Source organism: Streptopelia decaocto, assembly GCF_964273445.1.
Source record: "Streptopelia decaocto genome assembly, chromosome: 2".
Classification (NCBI taxonomy): domain Eukaryota; kingdom Metazoa; phylum Chordata; class Aves; order Columbiformes; family Columbidae; genus Streptopelia; species Streptopelia decaocto.
In genome coordinates this window covers 114,498,292-114,515,928 of record NC_138655.1, presented here as the reverse complement: position 1 = coordinate 114,515,928, position 17,637 = coordinate 114,498,292, and the positions used below count along the sequence as shown (strand labels likewise).

Below are 17,637 nucleotides of genomic sequence, written 5' to 3'. Positions count from 1 at the left end.
GGTTTGCACGAGCACGGTGCTGCCAGCAGTGTGGCTGTAATGACTATGTTTTACTTAGAATCATCGATTAGGATCTCATTAGATCTTGTTAAAAGACATGCCTTTAAACTTTTGACATTAGATGTACAAATACATCATTAACACCTCTTAGTCTATCATCTGTACTGCAGCATTTCTAATTGCAATTGAATAGAAATTATGCTAGAAGGAGCCTTTGCATGCACTAAAAAGCACTGAAACAAAAACGCCCATTAAGAATGGATTTTTTTTCCATTCCCTTCTTGCATATTAAACCAGTGATATTTATTTGTGATCCTGAGACAGATTGTCTTTGTGCCACCAACAACAGAAGACTTTTTCTTTTTCCCATCTTTCCAAAAGACTATGGGACAAAACACCCAGCATTTTCATGCCATACTTCCTCATCTGTCGACCTGTACAACCTGCATTCATCTACTTTGCAGGTTTTCTGCCAAAAGTCACTTCCTTAAACTACATTGTCTAGCTCAGGGATGTAGGAGTAGTTACATTTATACAGTCCTAAAATTACATTCATCCCTCTGAAGGCAACCGCCAGGCTGATGTGGCCCCTGGTGAAAATGATTTTGATACCCCTGTTTTAGCTGGTTACCACATGCTTACAAAGGTTTAACAGAATTTGTGGAATTCGGGTCAAAGATATCACATAGAGTACTACAGAGACTTAGTTATTCTATCAATACCAAATGCTTAGAAGTCCATTTTGGCCAAGTTCAGCCCATTTATAGATTGAGATCTGGACCTTATGTTACGAAATATTCAGCCTATTCTGGCATTGCAGTATATTTAATGGAAAGCAGCTCAATATACATTTGCATGAGCTACCTTTTCCACATGATGATTTTACAAGGCAATTCCCCAACGAATCTTACCAGTATGCTTTTGTTCATGCTACCAGCAAACACCAGGGGAGACAAAGCAGGTCCAAAAATTGTTCTACCGTTCTGTAATTGCAAGCCTAAGGTTGGACAAAAATTGAGCTGCAGCATGCAGTCTCACTGCTTGAGCACCCTGGGAATCTGATTCACCATTTGCCATGAGGAGAGGAAAGAAGGCTTTATTCTTACCATTCCTACCTAGATTTAAGTATGTATATCAACTATATCTGAGCCTACTTAGACAGGATTGTAAGAAGTGCAGGTGTTTGGTCACTATAGGGACCAGAATGCCTGTATTATGCCAACAGAAAATATTCCCAGAATAGGCCATATTTTTTAGATGAGAAAAACTGTAGAGCTGCTGTTGTGCCCAAGATATGAGCACGCAGTCCTTAAAATACTTGAGATAAAGAGTTCCCGAAAAGGATGAGTAAGGGAATTGAGAGGAAATAACAAAAGAAACTCTGTAAAAGACGTGGAAGGACAGAATTAAAACGGACTTATTTGGTACTTGATACCTTAGAAGATACATTTCTTCTTGAAAAATGTTAGAGGTACAGGCATCACTTGAAATAAATGAAGAGGCAATGAGTTAGAAATGGTGTGATTTGTGTGTCCTTTAAGAAGGCATGTACTTATTTTCCAGTGTGTAGATAAGACAAGCTGATTCTTCTGCATTTACACTAAGGCCAGCCTCCCCTGTTCAGGGTTTGCCCCCACACACTGCTTTTATTCTTTCTACCTCTTCTGCTCTGCCTGAAGAAGAGAAGGGGAGTTAAATTAATAAGTTGCATTTGAAATATCCTTTCACAACAATTTAACAATAGTGATCAAACACTTGTTGGCTTAACTTTGACTTAGATATTCAGGTATTTGTAAGCCATATGGTTGTATACCTAAAGAAGCTTGATTCCTATTTCAAACCCTACAGCCACAGGACTCAATACAGCAGGAATCTTAATTATGTTTTTTGCAGGTTTGCCATTGCTTGTTGTGTAAACAGGTGTTAAAACTCTTTGTCCACTCTTCAAACCCCAGTGTGAAACTCTGTTCAGCTGATTCTATATTATCTGTTCAAAAAATTTCTCTCTTCATGCAGAACTTCCCACTGAGCAACTGCATACAACAAAATAATGTTTGATATAGTAGATCATGCTCTCATCCATGTGTAAATAACACAAGATGGGAATTTTGTTCTAACATTCAGAATTATCATCAGCTTCACCTGCCCCCACACACTCCTAAGAGAAACTGCCAATCTCAAACGAAGGCATTGGCAGAGGTCTGAAGAAGGGGGCATTTGAATGGAAATCATCTGCCTTTATTTTCCTGACTGGTTCATGATACATCATGATTTTACAAGAAAACAATTCTCCAATCAGTTCTTCACCTTTGCGGGAGGAACCAGTTTTTCTGAATGACTGAAGCCATTGCTGATGTGGATGACCTGGTATTATAAGCCAAGTCCTCCTCCTTGCTCATTCTTTCCCGCATTTGATGTGCCACTGCTGTTCCAGTTGTCCTGCCCTGTTTTGGTGGGTGCTGTGCTCCCTCCTGCAGCACTGCCAGTTCAGTCCAGCCCCCTGTGACACTCCAGCTGTATTTCTATGACAAGAGTGGGGTGGGAAGAAATGATAGGAAAAGATTTATTAATAAAGGCAAATTGAAAAACAAACAAACAAAACAAACCCAACCTTAATGCCCTTCACAGTAGCAGGGCATGTTGAATTTTAATTCCTAGGGACCTGCTCTCCAGATCTTTTGTAAACACTGTATCTTAAGAGGTTAACATTGCACATTACGTGCTTTTCTCAGCATTTAATCTTTTAACCTGGATGAGCTCTGAAGTGAGGCTCGACCCTAAATATATCCACCCTTTACAACATCTAGCCTAACAGGGCCTGCCTCATCTCAGGGTGTGGGGACCTTGAAGCAGAAATGTAAGAAATGCAATAAATAAATAAAATGCTCACCCAGTGCAATAAATTTTCCTGTCACTTCCTATGAGCTAGAAAGAGAAAAAAAGCATCATTACTTCTGGCAGTGCAAAAAAAATCTGCATAGCTTTAACAGGGAACTGAACAGGTTTCCTCTTCAACATGTTCAAGTGGGTTTTGTTTCATCCATTACATTTTGTGTTCTGCTCCAGGCTGCCAGGCCTGAAGGAGAAAACACACAGGAGTGGCATAGTACACATCGTTGGTACCTGTGGCAAATTGCTGCCTCACGTGTGCTCCAGCACAAGCACGGCAGCAGAACAAAGTGTCTGTGGGTGTGCTTGCTGGTTCCTCAGAAAAGCTTACCGCACCCTGAATTTCGGCTCACACTTCTGCCCACTTTTCCAGGGATTCTTTGGAAGAGAGCTGGCACCTGGCACCATCTAAGCACAACCACATCTGCTCCACATCAGCACTTTTAAAAGAGTTAAATTCAGTGTGGGTGGGTTCACAGCAGCTCCTGGGGGTGCCAGCCATCCCCCCACTAGGCCCCGTTTCCAACAACATGCCCAGATGCTCTGCAATGGTGGAAACAACCACAAACTCAGACAAACGCACGGGAAGGGGTTGCAAAGAGGACAATCTGGCTATCAAAGGGTGAAAGTGTGAGGGTGGCTCTCACCCCTGGGCACTTAGCACCCATCTGTGCCCCATGTGCAGCCCCTCGTGGCACCACAGCTGCATGGACAGGCACTGCACTGGGCTCCTGGGGGCTCAGTGTTTTAAGAACTAAAATGTAATCATTTTTAAAGGCATCTTCTAAGTATCTTGTGGGTATCTTGTCTTATAGGTGCCCAGAGCAGGTACCTATTATATCATCAGCTGCTGAATGAAAGAAGAGGGCCAGGTACATTTTCTAGCTAACACGGTCACAAAATCATTTCAGTGCAGTGTATACTTGCAAAGCCACATGCGGTGTTCTCAGTAAAAAACACAAACTAAGGGAAGAATGAGAGTAAGGATGTAATGAAATGAGCTGCAGGGGTGTCTGTGGGAGGCAGGGCAGTTTCTCCTGCTCTCTCTCCCCTGTGCCTGTCCTCGAGCCGACCTGACACTTCAGGAGCCCTAAATAAACTTAAATTCAAATTGCTTGTACCCTCAGGTCTGTAACAAAACCAGCTAGGGGTTTTACTAATTTGCAAGGCAAGTTCATGGCACTGACTCTTATTAGTTGACAGCACCCTGAGACTGATACAGAACAGCAATGGCAGAGCAGTGATGGCTGCCTCATCACTTCAGAAATCAAGAACAGAACCTTATTGCTGTAATGGAGCAGTGATGCCATTTTTGTTTTTAAGTTTGTATCACTCCTTTGCAGGCAGGTGTTAGTAAACTGCTGCTTCTGATGCTGCCAGAGGATGTGCTCTTTGGGGAGTGGTTGTTAATGGGAATGAACATCGTGAGGTCCAAAAAAAATGAGCCACGTGAAATGCTCAGCCCTGAGGAGGAACTCACACCCCCTGTCTTGCCTTACAAAATGTTGCTGCTGCTGGGGTGCCTTGTGCAGCTTAGTGCCATCAACAAAGCAGAACAAAACACCCCTCATTAAAATGGAATAATTCTGCAAGTGACATGGAAAGAGGGATGCAATTTCAGGAAGAGGCACAGCTTCACCAAAAAGTCATGGCTCACTACATCCAACTTAATAGGACTGTTCTCAGCAGGGGAAAAATATATCAAACTGCAGCTGAGATGAGATGACATGTGGAGCTTTTTAACCCATTGCAGCTTACCAGCAATCTGCTCCTCACTACTGACACAAAACACTTTCAGCATCTCCAGGGTAAATGTCTTAAGGGAAGAGTGGTGTCAGTACTAATAATCAAATAATAGAGATATTATCTTGTGGACTATGCACAGATTTTTGCCTTAACCTCCTTAGTTGTAACAAAAGAAATATCCTAAAGTCTGAACAAGGTACATCCCTTTGGTAATGCCATCAAGTCAATGAATTTCTATGAACACATTAACTGAGACAGTTGTAACCTCTCTCTATTCCCATTCCAGATCACTAATTACCTCCATTTGTTTTCTATAATGGACCTACATCTCTGTGAAAGGTATTTTGCCATGAAAATGTTTCTCACAGCAACAACGAGCCCGTGTTCAGATTTGTCCCTCTAAGGGCAGTGTTTTTCATATTTTTGTGCTTGTCAGTCATACAAGGCAGCGCCCACCACCCAAAGCTGCTGCAATCCTCTCCTGAACTGACCGATTCCTGTGCTCAAGTGCATAGAGGCAATGCCTGCACTCAGTCATGCCTGTAAAAAATCCAAAAGGATTTTGCTGAGCACGATGGAGATTGGGGTAAAACTGACCTTTAGGGCCCAGGATTTTCACAGGTTGTTTCCAAACCTGCTGTATTTCCCAGCCACAGGTGTCGTAGCACTATATTCAGGTTGTTTCAGTTTCCTCTAAGAATAGGATGCTTCTCCTTCTCAGTCATTGTCTTGGTCTTTTTGATAAACACTTTTTTAAAATGCTGCATTTTGAAATGCTGACAGGTTTCTAAAGGCAGGTGTTAGTTCTGACTTTGAGAACTGGCTGCGGCCATGGTGGCAACAGGCAGCTGAAGGGTTGTAGAACTGCCTGCTTCATGGTCCAAGTCACGCAAACCCCAATGTTTTCCTTCCCTCAGCACCCTAGGCAAAGCCTTCTTTCCTCCCTACCTCGCTCTACTTTTTCTTTTTATTGAAGTCTCATGGAATTTTTATTTTAAATTCATTTATAGAAACTCCACCTCCCTTCCAGAGCAAGCTGCAACATCACCATCACAGTAGTGCTGTTGTCTTCTCTTCAAGAAGTAGTAGTTTTGTCTGCATCATTTAGTGAATATGCATTTGGCTTATGTTGAATGTCACAAACTATCAATTTCTGGTATTTTTATTTTCTATCAAAAGAGAATATATGCCATTACCTGATTTTCTGCCTATTTTTCTGAGGAATTAATTAAGCCTATAACCACACAGTTGCCTAGCAATGCAGACACAGAACCACAGTACACTCACCACTTCTTGGTAAAAACAAAAATGAGTAATATTAAGAAAGTAGTGGCAAAGACAAGCTTGCACACAGTTGCAAGTGAGTGCTGATTAGCACTGTTTTCAGGAACACGCTTGGTGCCATTTGGCCCAGGAACATTCATCAGTGAAAGAACAAATGTATCTAATGTGCAAGCCACCAGCTTGGTAAGGAACAGTGAGGATACCAGCAGTAATGAGTACATCAAGGGTTTAGAGTGATAAAATGGCTATATTGGTTTCCTATACTTGACATTTACCACTTAGGACGTCAATGATGTCATACAATGACACACATCAAAGTGTAGGCTTGCCAAAAGCAGCCAGGGAATGTGTGATCATCTGAGACCGTGTTGCTGAAATCATCTGACTTCTACACACTAACCTGTGCTACAGAAATTCAAATTACATGACGAATGAGAATTTCAAGACACTGCGATAGTGGCTGTAATTGCACCTGAGATGATACGTGGGTGAGGAGGATTCATCTACCAGTGACTAAAGCTCTGCTGGTAATTTGGAATCTGTGTATCAGATTTATGGCACTGACACACTGGGGATTGGTGTGAAAGGGGGCGTGTAGGCTAAAGCAACGTTGTGAAGGTATTAAAAACATGAAGTTTAATTATTGCAGCTGTGATGAGCAGTAAGATAACAGAATAATGAGCAGCACATTCTTTTTCTAAATCACTAATAATATTTTGCACCAGGTACTTCTGACACTGGAGAGGGGAGGACACAAAGCAAGAAATGGCCAGCTGGGACATTCAGGGCAAGAAGTGGATATGATGCTGCATGTATGCTTAACACAGGGGTAACCAGTTAGGTGACTAGAGAGGGAATGATATACATGTAACAGAAAACAATACACAGAAACCATGCATTAGAGTGTATGCAGTAGGGAGCAGTAGCACAAATTCTTTGTCAAAATATGTAGGTTTGCTGCATTTTTCCTGTGTGCTGTTTGATCACCTGCATGAAGCATGTTATCTACTTGGCAGGCCTATGTAAGGTGACCTTTGTCTGTGTGACAAATCCTTTAAATGTGTGCACTTGGGTCAGACTGAGAGAATCTGGTCCTTTGAAGAGACAGGATAAGAAGCGCCCCTTGGAGCAGGCGGTAGAAGAGAAAAGGAGTGAGAAAAGCTGGTCTGGTATTTGGTAAGATTGATTGATTTCTGAAACCTGCAGAGGGCATGAGGACATTGTGTGGGAGAATGTTTCGACAACTAAAGGGTACTGAGAAATCTGGCTAACTTGGTGCACACACACAGCTGACAGCATCTGCTTGGGCACACACATGTGTTGTGCATGGGGGCCCGTGCTTGGAGCAGCATGTGCTGGACCCTTTGCCGGGATGTAGAAACTTGGCACAAAGAGCTCCTAAAATGTAGCACTGGGGGAGAGAAGCTGTGGCTGCCAGCACAAAGCAGCTGTTAATGTTAAACGTTGTTTAAAAGCCTTCGCAGTCACCTGAAAACCTCACCCAAAAGCTTTCAAGGAAAAGACAGTTCCCAGTTGTCTTTAAAGCTCCTGAATTTCTTCAGTCTATAGCTATATGATTCTATGATTCTATCTTGGTAGGTAACACTGTGCAGCAGGAACAGACCTGTGGCATGATGAAGATAGAGCTGATATCCACACTGTGCGTTTGGCAGGGGTGGGATCTGCATCAGCCAAGAAAACCCTGCCATGGTCCCTCCACCTGAGCACTGGCTGGAAGCTGAATGTCGTGAGGTGCATGAGGGGCACCCCTGGAGGGCACCTTTGGGTTAAGCACCAAGTGAAGCAAAGGCTCATTTCCCCTGTGGCTTCTCCATCACATGAGCCAGCAAAGTACTCCAGATGCAAACTAAAAAGCTGGTGTGGGTTACACTAGAAGTGTGTTTCTGGGCCTGCCCAAATTGCTTGCACCCTGTAGGCAGCTCTGCACTCGGCGTACTAGAGACCACCAGGACACTGGCTCATCTCTCACCTGCAGGATGCACCTCCAAAGCAATTTCCTAGTGCATTGGAAACAGATGGCAAAATGGTGTTGAGAAAAGAAAAATGAGGAGACAGCTGAGGTGTGTTTCCTCCTTCCCTTTTCTCTAGAAAGCACTAAGAATCAGAGAATAGTTTGGTTTGGAAGTGACCTTCAAAGTTCATCTAGTCCAATCCTCCTGCAATGAGCGGGAACATCTTCAACTAGATAACATTGCTCAGAGCCCTGTCCAGCCTGACCTTGAATGTCTTCAGGGATGGGCCACCTACCACCTCTCTGGGCAACCTTAGATATGTAGGAGGGAGGGCAGCCCCTGCACCTTCCTCCTCTGGAGGGAAGCTGGATCCTGGTTTAGCACCTGCTTGGTGGATTCTCAAACCAACAAAAGCTGGAGGATACCCTGAGGTGAAGTTCTATTGATGTGTATTACTTTGAGCTAATTAATATTTCATTACTGGAGAGACAATATGAATCAATAATTCAGGAGTAAGGAAAGGGGAAGAGCTGTGTTTGAACCACTGCTGAAGGATGTGTTTCACTTTTTGAAACTCTCAAACTCTCTGGTTTCTTCAAAGACCAACTTAATTATATACAGCTGCAATCTTTTCCATAAAGTGTTAAAGCCACTATAGTGATCAAAAGAACAGTCATCCCTTGTCCCTATCACTCTAATCAATGAACAACATTTAACACCAGGTTTCAAACCATGATTTTCTGTTGTTTTGTGCGGGTGTGAGAGCAGACAAGGCAGAAGTGCTGGTTGGAGGGGCCTTCTGGATGTCACCTCTGATCCAGCCTCCCTCTGGAGGGAGGGGAAGAGAGAAAAGAGAGAAAATGAGGCTGGGAAATACCAGGAGGGGAAAGAACAAACCAGAATTAATTGAATGATAAAGTAATGAAGAGGGAGGCAATGTAGTTACATGCAATGACAATGATGTTTCTGTCCTAATTTCATTTTGAACTGAACCTTGAAGAAAAAGAGGAGATAAAGGATTACTGATACAGAAAAAATATTCCTAGTTTTCCAGTGAATCAAACCAAGTTGCTTCTTCTAAAGCATTAAGCTGAGATTTCAATTTCCAGCTAGGGGTATCTGGAATTTCTGTAATTTCAAAGGGTTTAGAAGAAACTCATTTTGCCAAACCCATATGTGCTTGTTTGGAAATACTGGTACAAACTGTTTATTGTTAAAAAAAAGAATGCCTTTGTCACAATAAATTTTAGCAGTGACTTTTGAATGTATAAAATGGTGGTATCAAAACAAAACATTTTACCTCACCATTCTAAGTTCTTTAAACATGGATTGAAGCTATTTCTTTGTATTACTTGTTTTTGTCCTGACAAATTGCACAAAATGTTTTCCCAACCTGCCTTCTCCCTTTGTGGTAATCTGTGCAAGAGGAGCAACACGCTGTGTTACTTGAAGCAACAGAACACTGGATTGACGCACGTTTTCTGTGATGGACAGCACTTAAAACATTTATCCTGTCTCACAGGGAGAGAACTTTTTTATTATCTTGGTTTTAAAGACAAAACTTAATATTGCCCATGTGTACAATAGCAATGTCAGCTCTTGCAGTTCCTTTGTAAAACTTGCATCACTATGAGCTCTCATTTGTTCAATAAGCAGCAGAATAAAGGCTGGACTATCTCCTCAGATTTTCTTAAAAAAAAGATGGCCTGAGGTATATTTAGTTTGGTGAGCAGACTACAGGAGAAGTACAGGCATAAGTAGGTTAACTTTAAGCTGACAGGGCAGGCTTAGTCATTAAATAATTAAATTTGCAAATAAAATCCTGACAAAATTTCCACTAACTTCAGCAGCATTTGGATTTCACCCCAGGTGCTTTCGCAGGAGACGTATGACTTTTTACAGTGAAATAAAAGACAAAAAAAGAACATTAAATAGTTAGAGGCTGGAATCAAGCCAACACACTTAGACACTAACCTACAGCTTCTTCAATGTTATATTTTATCCACACTTGACTGACAAGTCATGACGCGGCTGCCCTCAAGACCGGGGGAGTTGGTACATCCCAAATGTCATACCTCCCTTTGTGGCTCACCTGCAGTTGTGTGTTTGCTTCTTTTAATGTTTCTTCAGTTAATTTCCTTTGCAGATTCATTCACAGGACTCATAAATATAATGACGGACATAATTTGGCGCTACACTGGAGATTTCATGGCTCCTGATATCGTTTGCAGAGTCGTTCGCTATTTCCAGGTATAGAAACCTTGTGCTTCCCTGTATGCCCAAGCTCGCATGACTTTGTGTGTTCATAGTAATAAACCCTGACAAAAATGCTGTATAGATATTTTCATAGAATCAGAAGTGATAAATGCAAAAAGTGTTCGCTTAAAGCTGAAACACTTTTAATTAAAGCATATTAAATAGTTTTATTTCAAATTTTGTGGATGAGATAAAGGAAAAAGGTGTGGGTAAAAACACAAGTTGTTTTTTCTTTTTTTCAGTAAATTTTTTCAAATATTCTTAGTTCAGTCTTCTCAATGACATTATTTTCTACAATAAATGTGTCTCAGTTGCTGCCATATACTTTCTGCCGCAGGTGGTCCTTCTATATGCCTCAACTTATGTCCTTGTGTCACTAAGTATAGACCGGTATCATGCCATAGTTTACCCAATGAAGTTCTTGCAAGGAGGTAGGAGAATTTCTGTACCTTGCTATTGCTATGGTTATTATTGCATAGTTTTTTAGTTTCAAAATTCTTAACCTTGTTGCCATGAATTATTCATTCCTGCTGCAGCAACATTTGGATACCATTATGGTTTTCCAAATGGCAAAGAATCTGTGGTTTCAAGATTTATTAAGCTGCACTTAGCCCTCAGCAGTTTTTATAAGCGTTGTGTTAGCAAAGAATGAAATGACATTTTTAAAAGTATAGAGGTTTTCATTATCTTCCAGCATTTTGAGAAGGTTATTATGGGCAAAAACTATCCCTCATACAACTGTATTGATTCTAGGAGCCACAACAGCTGTACTGTCTGTTTGTTCAAACTAAAAAATAATTTGGATAGAGTGCAGTTCATAGGATAGTTTGGTAAGAGAACTTCAAAAGCTATAGCATATAAGTTTGGGTATCTATTGTTTCTTAAAATTTCTTCTATTTGTTATTTTTACAGCACTCAAATAGATCCTGGCTGCTTAGCAGTACAATTTAAAGAACATGATTTCTTTCCTACAGAGCCTAAAGTGGGACATTAAGTATGTTACACTGAGTGAATAAACAGAAATAGCAGGTGGGGAGAAAGGAGAACAGTTACAAGAACCATGAGGTCTGGAAGATGTGCTTTAATCAGACACAAATATCTCTCTTGTTTTGGCATAATGATGGCTTTTGAGAGTCTGCTCTATTCAGGGGATCGGATTAATGGTCCCTTCTGGCCTTAAAAACCTATGAATCAATTACAGCCCAGGCAGTGGTGCAGCTTTGGCAGATGTTAAGATCTGAAAACTTCAAATACTTGTGTGAAATTTAGCCTGATACTTCCCAGCATGCAGACCAACTTTTTCAGGGTGGGGAGATTGATATCAAGGTTTTCTCTGTGGGCTTTGGGAGGCTTGACACACTCCTGCAGCCAACATTATGCCAGGCTGGGGAGGGCTCATAAACCACCTGAAGCACTGACTGACAGCTGAGGGGAGCGAGCTGTGAGACAGGGTCCCTAACAATTCATCTTCCTACGTGGTTCAGGAAAAGCAGAACTTGTTAAATTACCACCTGGGTTTGCAAAGCATTTGGTGGCTAACTTTTGCAAATCACTTTGAAGTTGAAAAAAAACCCCTACCAAACCACCTTAAATCTTTATAAAAGCCCTTTTTTAAAAACTCAGTGCCATTTCATATACTTAAACAACTAAGCTTTTTCTTTTCTGGAGAAAAGCAGACATTGCACCCAGCTGAGGGGCAGCAGAGCCATCAGCTGGGTGCAGCTCTGGGAGGGAAACAGGCCATGAGTAGAGATAATGCTGGCAAAGCTCACCTGTCTCTGGCAAGGGCTGGCTGCACACTGATGGACAAGCAAAGACCACATTCAGAGGCAAAAAAAAAAAGCAGCAGCTGTCAATTCAAAAGAACTATCTAGAGAGGTATATTTACCATAGCAGCTTCCTGGAATATACATAAATATTCACCCTTTGCACCCAGCTATGCTTAGGGGAGATGTTGTGTCAGGAGCTTTTGAAATGACCTCTTAGCTATTCTGCAGACAGGGAACAAAGATTTACAAAACTTTGTCATTGGTGATGACACAGAGAAACCTAAGAAAGAGTTCTGCGTCAACCTTGTGGCAATTTCTTTTTAGAATCCTTCAATCAAGAAACAAAAGAGTTGTTTCTCCTTACCAATTTTCAAAGTTATGTTTCCAAGTAGCCTTGAAATATCATTTTAGAAAAAAAAAAAAAATCAAACATTTTGCTTTGAAAATGTCAAAAAAAATTTTTTTTTATTTTTAAAATTGCTTCAAGTCCGGTTAAAAAGCATTTGTAATGAACTGCACGTTGCAAGAAAACAAATGCCAACAGTTAAATATTATGTACATACTTTGCAAATACATAAATTACCACAGAAAGTGCAGGATGTGGAAGAATTGTACATTCTAATCCTAACAAGTCTACTGTATGAGGCACTTAATGCAATAACTAAAGGGGCTGTTTAAGAATAAATCGTAAAATAAAGATTGAAAAGAAACCGAGAAGTTATAGCAGAAGATATTTTATAAATTTTTCACGACATTGAAAAGGTATATGCAAGCAGTATACAAACTAGAGAACTAGCAACAAAAGAACTGCTTCAGTAAAAGACAAATCCCAAATAGGTGTAAACTGCCCCTTGCAAGGCTTTGGCCTGGAAATGACACTAAGGTACATCAGATCAATGCGACTCTGGAACAGGTCTCTCTCTCCAGATTTAAAATCCAATTTTAAAATGGCAATGGCTTTATAAAAGGATTGCACAGCATTGCCATTCTCAGCAGCAAAGAGCAAAGCTCCTCCCAAGAGGTGCCTTCCTGCCACATGTTGCTGGGAGGAGGCAGATGTGCACAAAACTGCTGCCACAGTGCACAGATGGCAGAGTCCAAGTGAAGGGGATGGTGGCATGAAAACATCTGTGAGGTGAGTCAGTGCCAGAGCTCACGACTGAGACTTCCACACCAACCCTGGGTGTTAGTCTTGATCATCTCAGTATGAAAAACTCTCAGTTTAAAGAGCAATATTGTTTTTAAAGGAAAATACTGAGATAATTGATACAGTTCTAGCTATATGATTTGCTGGCATTTAGAGCATATTAGAGTATTTACAAACAAACAAACAACATTAAAAAAACTGCTTATGAGGCAGCCAATTAATATTATTCTGATAAAACAAAAGTCTACTTACCTAGATACTATCAGTGCCCCGTAAAACTCTTTTAGCTAGCAAGACCATATTATAGCAAACACGCGGGACATTTAAAAACAAGAATAAACGAACATTGCAGCTACTGTTTTATAAAAAACAAAGATAAAATAACACTCTTGCCCAACCCAAATTTCCTACTTCTCTTCAAATCAAGGGTGTTGCTACACAGTGCAAAACATAAAGTATATTATCCAAGTATGATCTTTTCCCCTTAGAAACAGACAAGTGGGCCTGACTGAGGCTTGCATGTATGTTGTTAAGTAGTGAGCTCACAATCTAAAAGCCCTTTCTGTCAGGAAATATTTTATGAAACTTACTTTTAATATCCCTTTTGCTAAGTTTATTCTGTTATGCTTTGGGAAACTTTATGGTTCTCTCCTGCCTGTGCAATATTTATAGACTTAATCTAACTCTCTCACGTCAATGTCATCACAGTTCCCTTAAGCCCTAGATTAGCAAGACTGTATTTTGTTGAACGTGGGTAGCATTTAAAAATGAGCAGGATAAGTGAATATTTGCAACTGATGTTTTATAAAGCATAAAATTGCTTTTTGAATGTTTCTCCCACACACTTTCATATTGCTCTTAGAGCTTCAAGGAAGAAAGACATTCTTCTTGATATGCATAATTTAAAGTGATTTTCTGTTTTACACACAACCTCGGGTATTTTGTAGGACAATAAAATGTTTCAACACCAAAGCTTCACAGATCAAAAAATCTGCCCCCATCTGTTCCTGTCACAATCTGACTCAGGAGGAATAACTGCTGCTGAGAATCACTGGTACTTCACAGATCAGCCTTTTTTCCCCAAACTTCTCAGCTAGAGATACAGAGATTTAGTCAGAAGATGCAGAGTTGTGAAAATGAATGCCTTGGGACTGTTTGCTCCAACCCATTGGTTTTTACAAAATTCCATGTGCCCCATCAGACATCATTTGGTTTCCTACTAGATTTCCCCACTTGGCAGCAGAGGAGGCCAGAAGTCAAGGGGAATCAGTAGCCTAAACCTGCCAAGTGTTTCAGGATTCTTCAGTTCCTGATGTTCACCACGAGATCCAGCAGGATCTTCTAGTCGATGTTTGCTGTGGCAGATAAAATAGGGCTGAGCACTTGAGCACCATCCCACTATCATCTGCCCTGTCTCAAGGTTAGTGGTCCAACCTTAGCACTGCTTGGGCATGTTCCCATCATCAGGAGCTGGATTTGATTGCTGTAACACTACAGTGAACTGCAGGAGATGCCTGAGCTCTCCAGGACCACATTTCATTGGGGCAGTTGAGTTGTGGCTGGAGTTAAAGGGAGACATCTGTGCAATTCCATTCCAATCCTGAACAGAGGCACTTTCTCTTTCCTGATAGGATGTGTTTTGCAAGCTTTCTCACTACAAGATGCATAAAGTTGTTTAATTACCATCACAAGAAGGACATTTTCCCCCTGTACATCCAGTACATCCAGTACACTCCAGTACATCCAGTACACTCCAACCTAGTTTATGCTTTAATTAACCCTTTCTGGTCACAGCCTGCCAAAGAACAAAGGCTCCCTCTTTTCTGTCTCTGTGTCTTCCTGCTGACAGGCGCTTTGCTGTGTGAGGATAAGAGTATGCAGCAGGGTAAGCCTGTGGTCCCTTGCGTTTGTTCAAGATGTTTTCTTGGTGGCACAGAGGAACCTTTCACGTCTCATGTTTCTGACTTGCTGACCCTGACAAGTGCCTTTCTCATGGTGTTTCAGATTCATTGGACCGTTAGCATCTTTAAATAGAACATTTAAAACACAAGCCCATAACAACATGAGTTTTTATCATAAGAAAGAGATTAAACCTTCTCCCCTGCAGTCTTTTCAGCACGAAGCAGCTGCACACCAAAATTCCTTTTCTTCACCCAATTTCCTCCTCCTCCCTGCCTTTCTGTCAGTACTGCTACAAGTGGCCAGTCGCACCAGCACCCCCATTAACACCCTCTGTTTGACTCTGTTGCACAGAAAGACAGGCGAAAGTTCTTATTGGAGTGGCCTGGGGTCTCTCTTTCCTGTTTTCCATACCGACTCTGATTATTTTTGGGAAACGGCAGCTCTCCAACGGGGAAGTACAGTGCTGGGCTCTATGGCCTGATGACTCCTACTGGATACCCTACATGACAGTGGTGGCTTTCCTGGTGTACTTCATTCCTCTGATCATTATCAGGTAAGCCTTAACTGCAGCCAGCAAGCATGTGGTGAAAGCTGTCAAGTGTGCAATCAGCTTAATGTTTTAATTTCTACTCATTCATTACAATTTCACCTGCCTTATTGATGCTTCAGTTTCTATAACATAATGCATGGGTCGCTGTACTTGCCCTGGGTGTTCTCCATGCAGTATTAATAGCTAGGAACATTTTTTTTTTCTGAAAAAAAGGACTGGATCTCTAAGTGTACCCACTTATCTCCACAGATTCAGGCTTGAAATGTATCCTTATAAATCCAGTAAGGATGTCTAACTATTAAGAAAAAACATAGTTTTGATAAAAGAAGAGGAAAGCACTCTTAATGGTAATTAAACTGAAATTAACTTAAAGTGCTCTCAAGCTTCATAGTACTAGAGGACTGTTTCTTCACCAGAATTGGAAAGAAATCTCCAAGTGTTTGAAGCTGCCAACCACTCCTAAAATATGAACAGATAAAATTCTTCCCATTTTGTGGGAAACCTGACCTGCAAATATTTGAGACTGATTTGCCTGGAATCACAAAAGTGATCTTCAGCAGCATCTGCTTTTAAACTGAGGTCAACCAATATCCCAGACTAATTTTATTGCCTTCTCTGGGGTGCAGCCATTAGCCACTGTTAAATAAAAGTTATCTAGCTGTGAGGAGCTAACAATGCAAAGGAGCAGACAAAAACTGATACAGAAGAGGTGTGAGGCTTCTTAACTGCCTTGAAAGGCTGCTGGTGTCGGTAACTTGTTCTCCGAGCTCAGGTGTATTATTTTCCTTTCTTTCCCTATTATTCTCTTTCAGTAGCATAGTTACAATAGGATTTATTGATGTCCATCTCTTCTATTTGCAAAGAAGGCTTGCTGGGACTCAATTTTTTCTCAATAATTGGATGACATGCTATTTAAGCTGTGAGAGAGGAGGTATGTTTTCATGTCCCTTGGACATCTCTCTTGGCCCATCCAGCAGGTGATGAGCCATAAGTCTCCGTTAGCTTCCTGCTCCTTAGTAGCCCAGGTGACAGCTGGTTGAGAAGGCTGATCTTTTCTAGATGATGATAGGACTGGCTACATAAGCTAAATGATAAAGACCATGTCATGGCTTTAGATCCTTTCCAGCTGAGTTCTGCAATGAACTTTTTTACTGTTTAATCAAAGAGATTAAGTTCTGCAGCTTCTAATGGAGACAAGTTTATCTCTGATAGAACCAAAAACATGGTGCTTGAACTCATCTAGCTGACTTTTTTATATGAATTCAACATTGACCAGTGTTCCTCCCTGAAGAGAAGGAAAAGCTTTTATGCTTTACTCATAATGCATCAGTTTGCTAAACCTTCTATTTTTGTACCAGATTGCACAGATATAACAAACAAAATCGTGAAATGTTCTCCTTAAAGAAATGACATGATAGCAATAGAGAAAAACTACTCCCAGGTTGTCCAATTGCTCTGCCTTCATGGAGAGGATTATTTCTCTTTGTATGTTTTCCTGTGTCTTAAAACCAGCCTAGTTTTAAATAAGCCAAAAAAATTTCTTGGGAATAAGCAAATAAAGATGTGGCTGGATCTGTAGCCCAGCACTAGCAGCAAAGAAGAATAAACACACACAGAAGAAACAAAAGGTAATTTAACTGTGCAAAAGAAATGACACTAGAAAACTTTGAAGCTGGATGTTACTATGAGAGAAGTTTTGTTATGAATTTTCTCAAGTAGCTAGTAATCAGGAAATTCTAGCCAACATCTTAAGTGTTTTAGGAAAAAGGGCCATAGCCTGTCCACTTAGCAGTCATTCCACAGGTGTGTGAAACATCTTCATGCTCAAACTTAAAGATTCTCAGGCTTTCTATTACAGATCTGACACTGCTTTCTACGTGGCCTATATACTTGTTTGGCAGGAAAAGGCAAGGTACATAGCACGAAATTTTTCAAAGCTGCTGGCATTATGCTCCCCTGCTCCCTGCCAAAGGAAGATATTCAAACCAGATCAGCTCTGAGACTGGCTTTACAGCAAATCCCCAGAAGCAAGAAGGTGATGGAGACACAAGGGAAAGGGAAAGGCAGTGAAACTGGCATTTCATGAGATTGCCCTGACAGCTGAGACATGAATTAAGCATC

At 41.0% G+C, this 17,637-nt stretch overlaps 1 protein-coding gene across 1 annotated transcript in view; it reads left to right on the top strand.

Annotated features, from left to right (window-relative positions):
• Positions 1 to 17,637, top strand: part of NPSR1 (neuropeptide S receptor 1) — a gene marked incomplete at both ends in the record, with an annotated part of 58,870 nt that overhangs the window by 30,297 nt on the left and 10,936 nt on the right. The window contains 3 exons of the mRNA XM_082043786.1: positions 10,039 to 10,142; positions 10,486 to 10,579; positions 15,318 to 15,519. Coding sequence (XP_081899912.1) covers positions 10,039 to 10,142; positions 10,486 to 10,579; positions 15,318 to 15,519 — 400 coding nt within the window. The remainder of the gene's footprint in view (positions 1 to 10,038; positions 10,143 to 10,485; positions 10,580 to 15,317; positions 15,520 to 17,637) is intronic.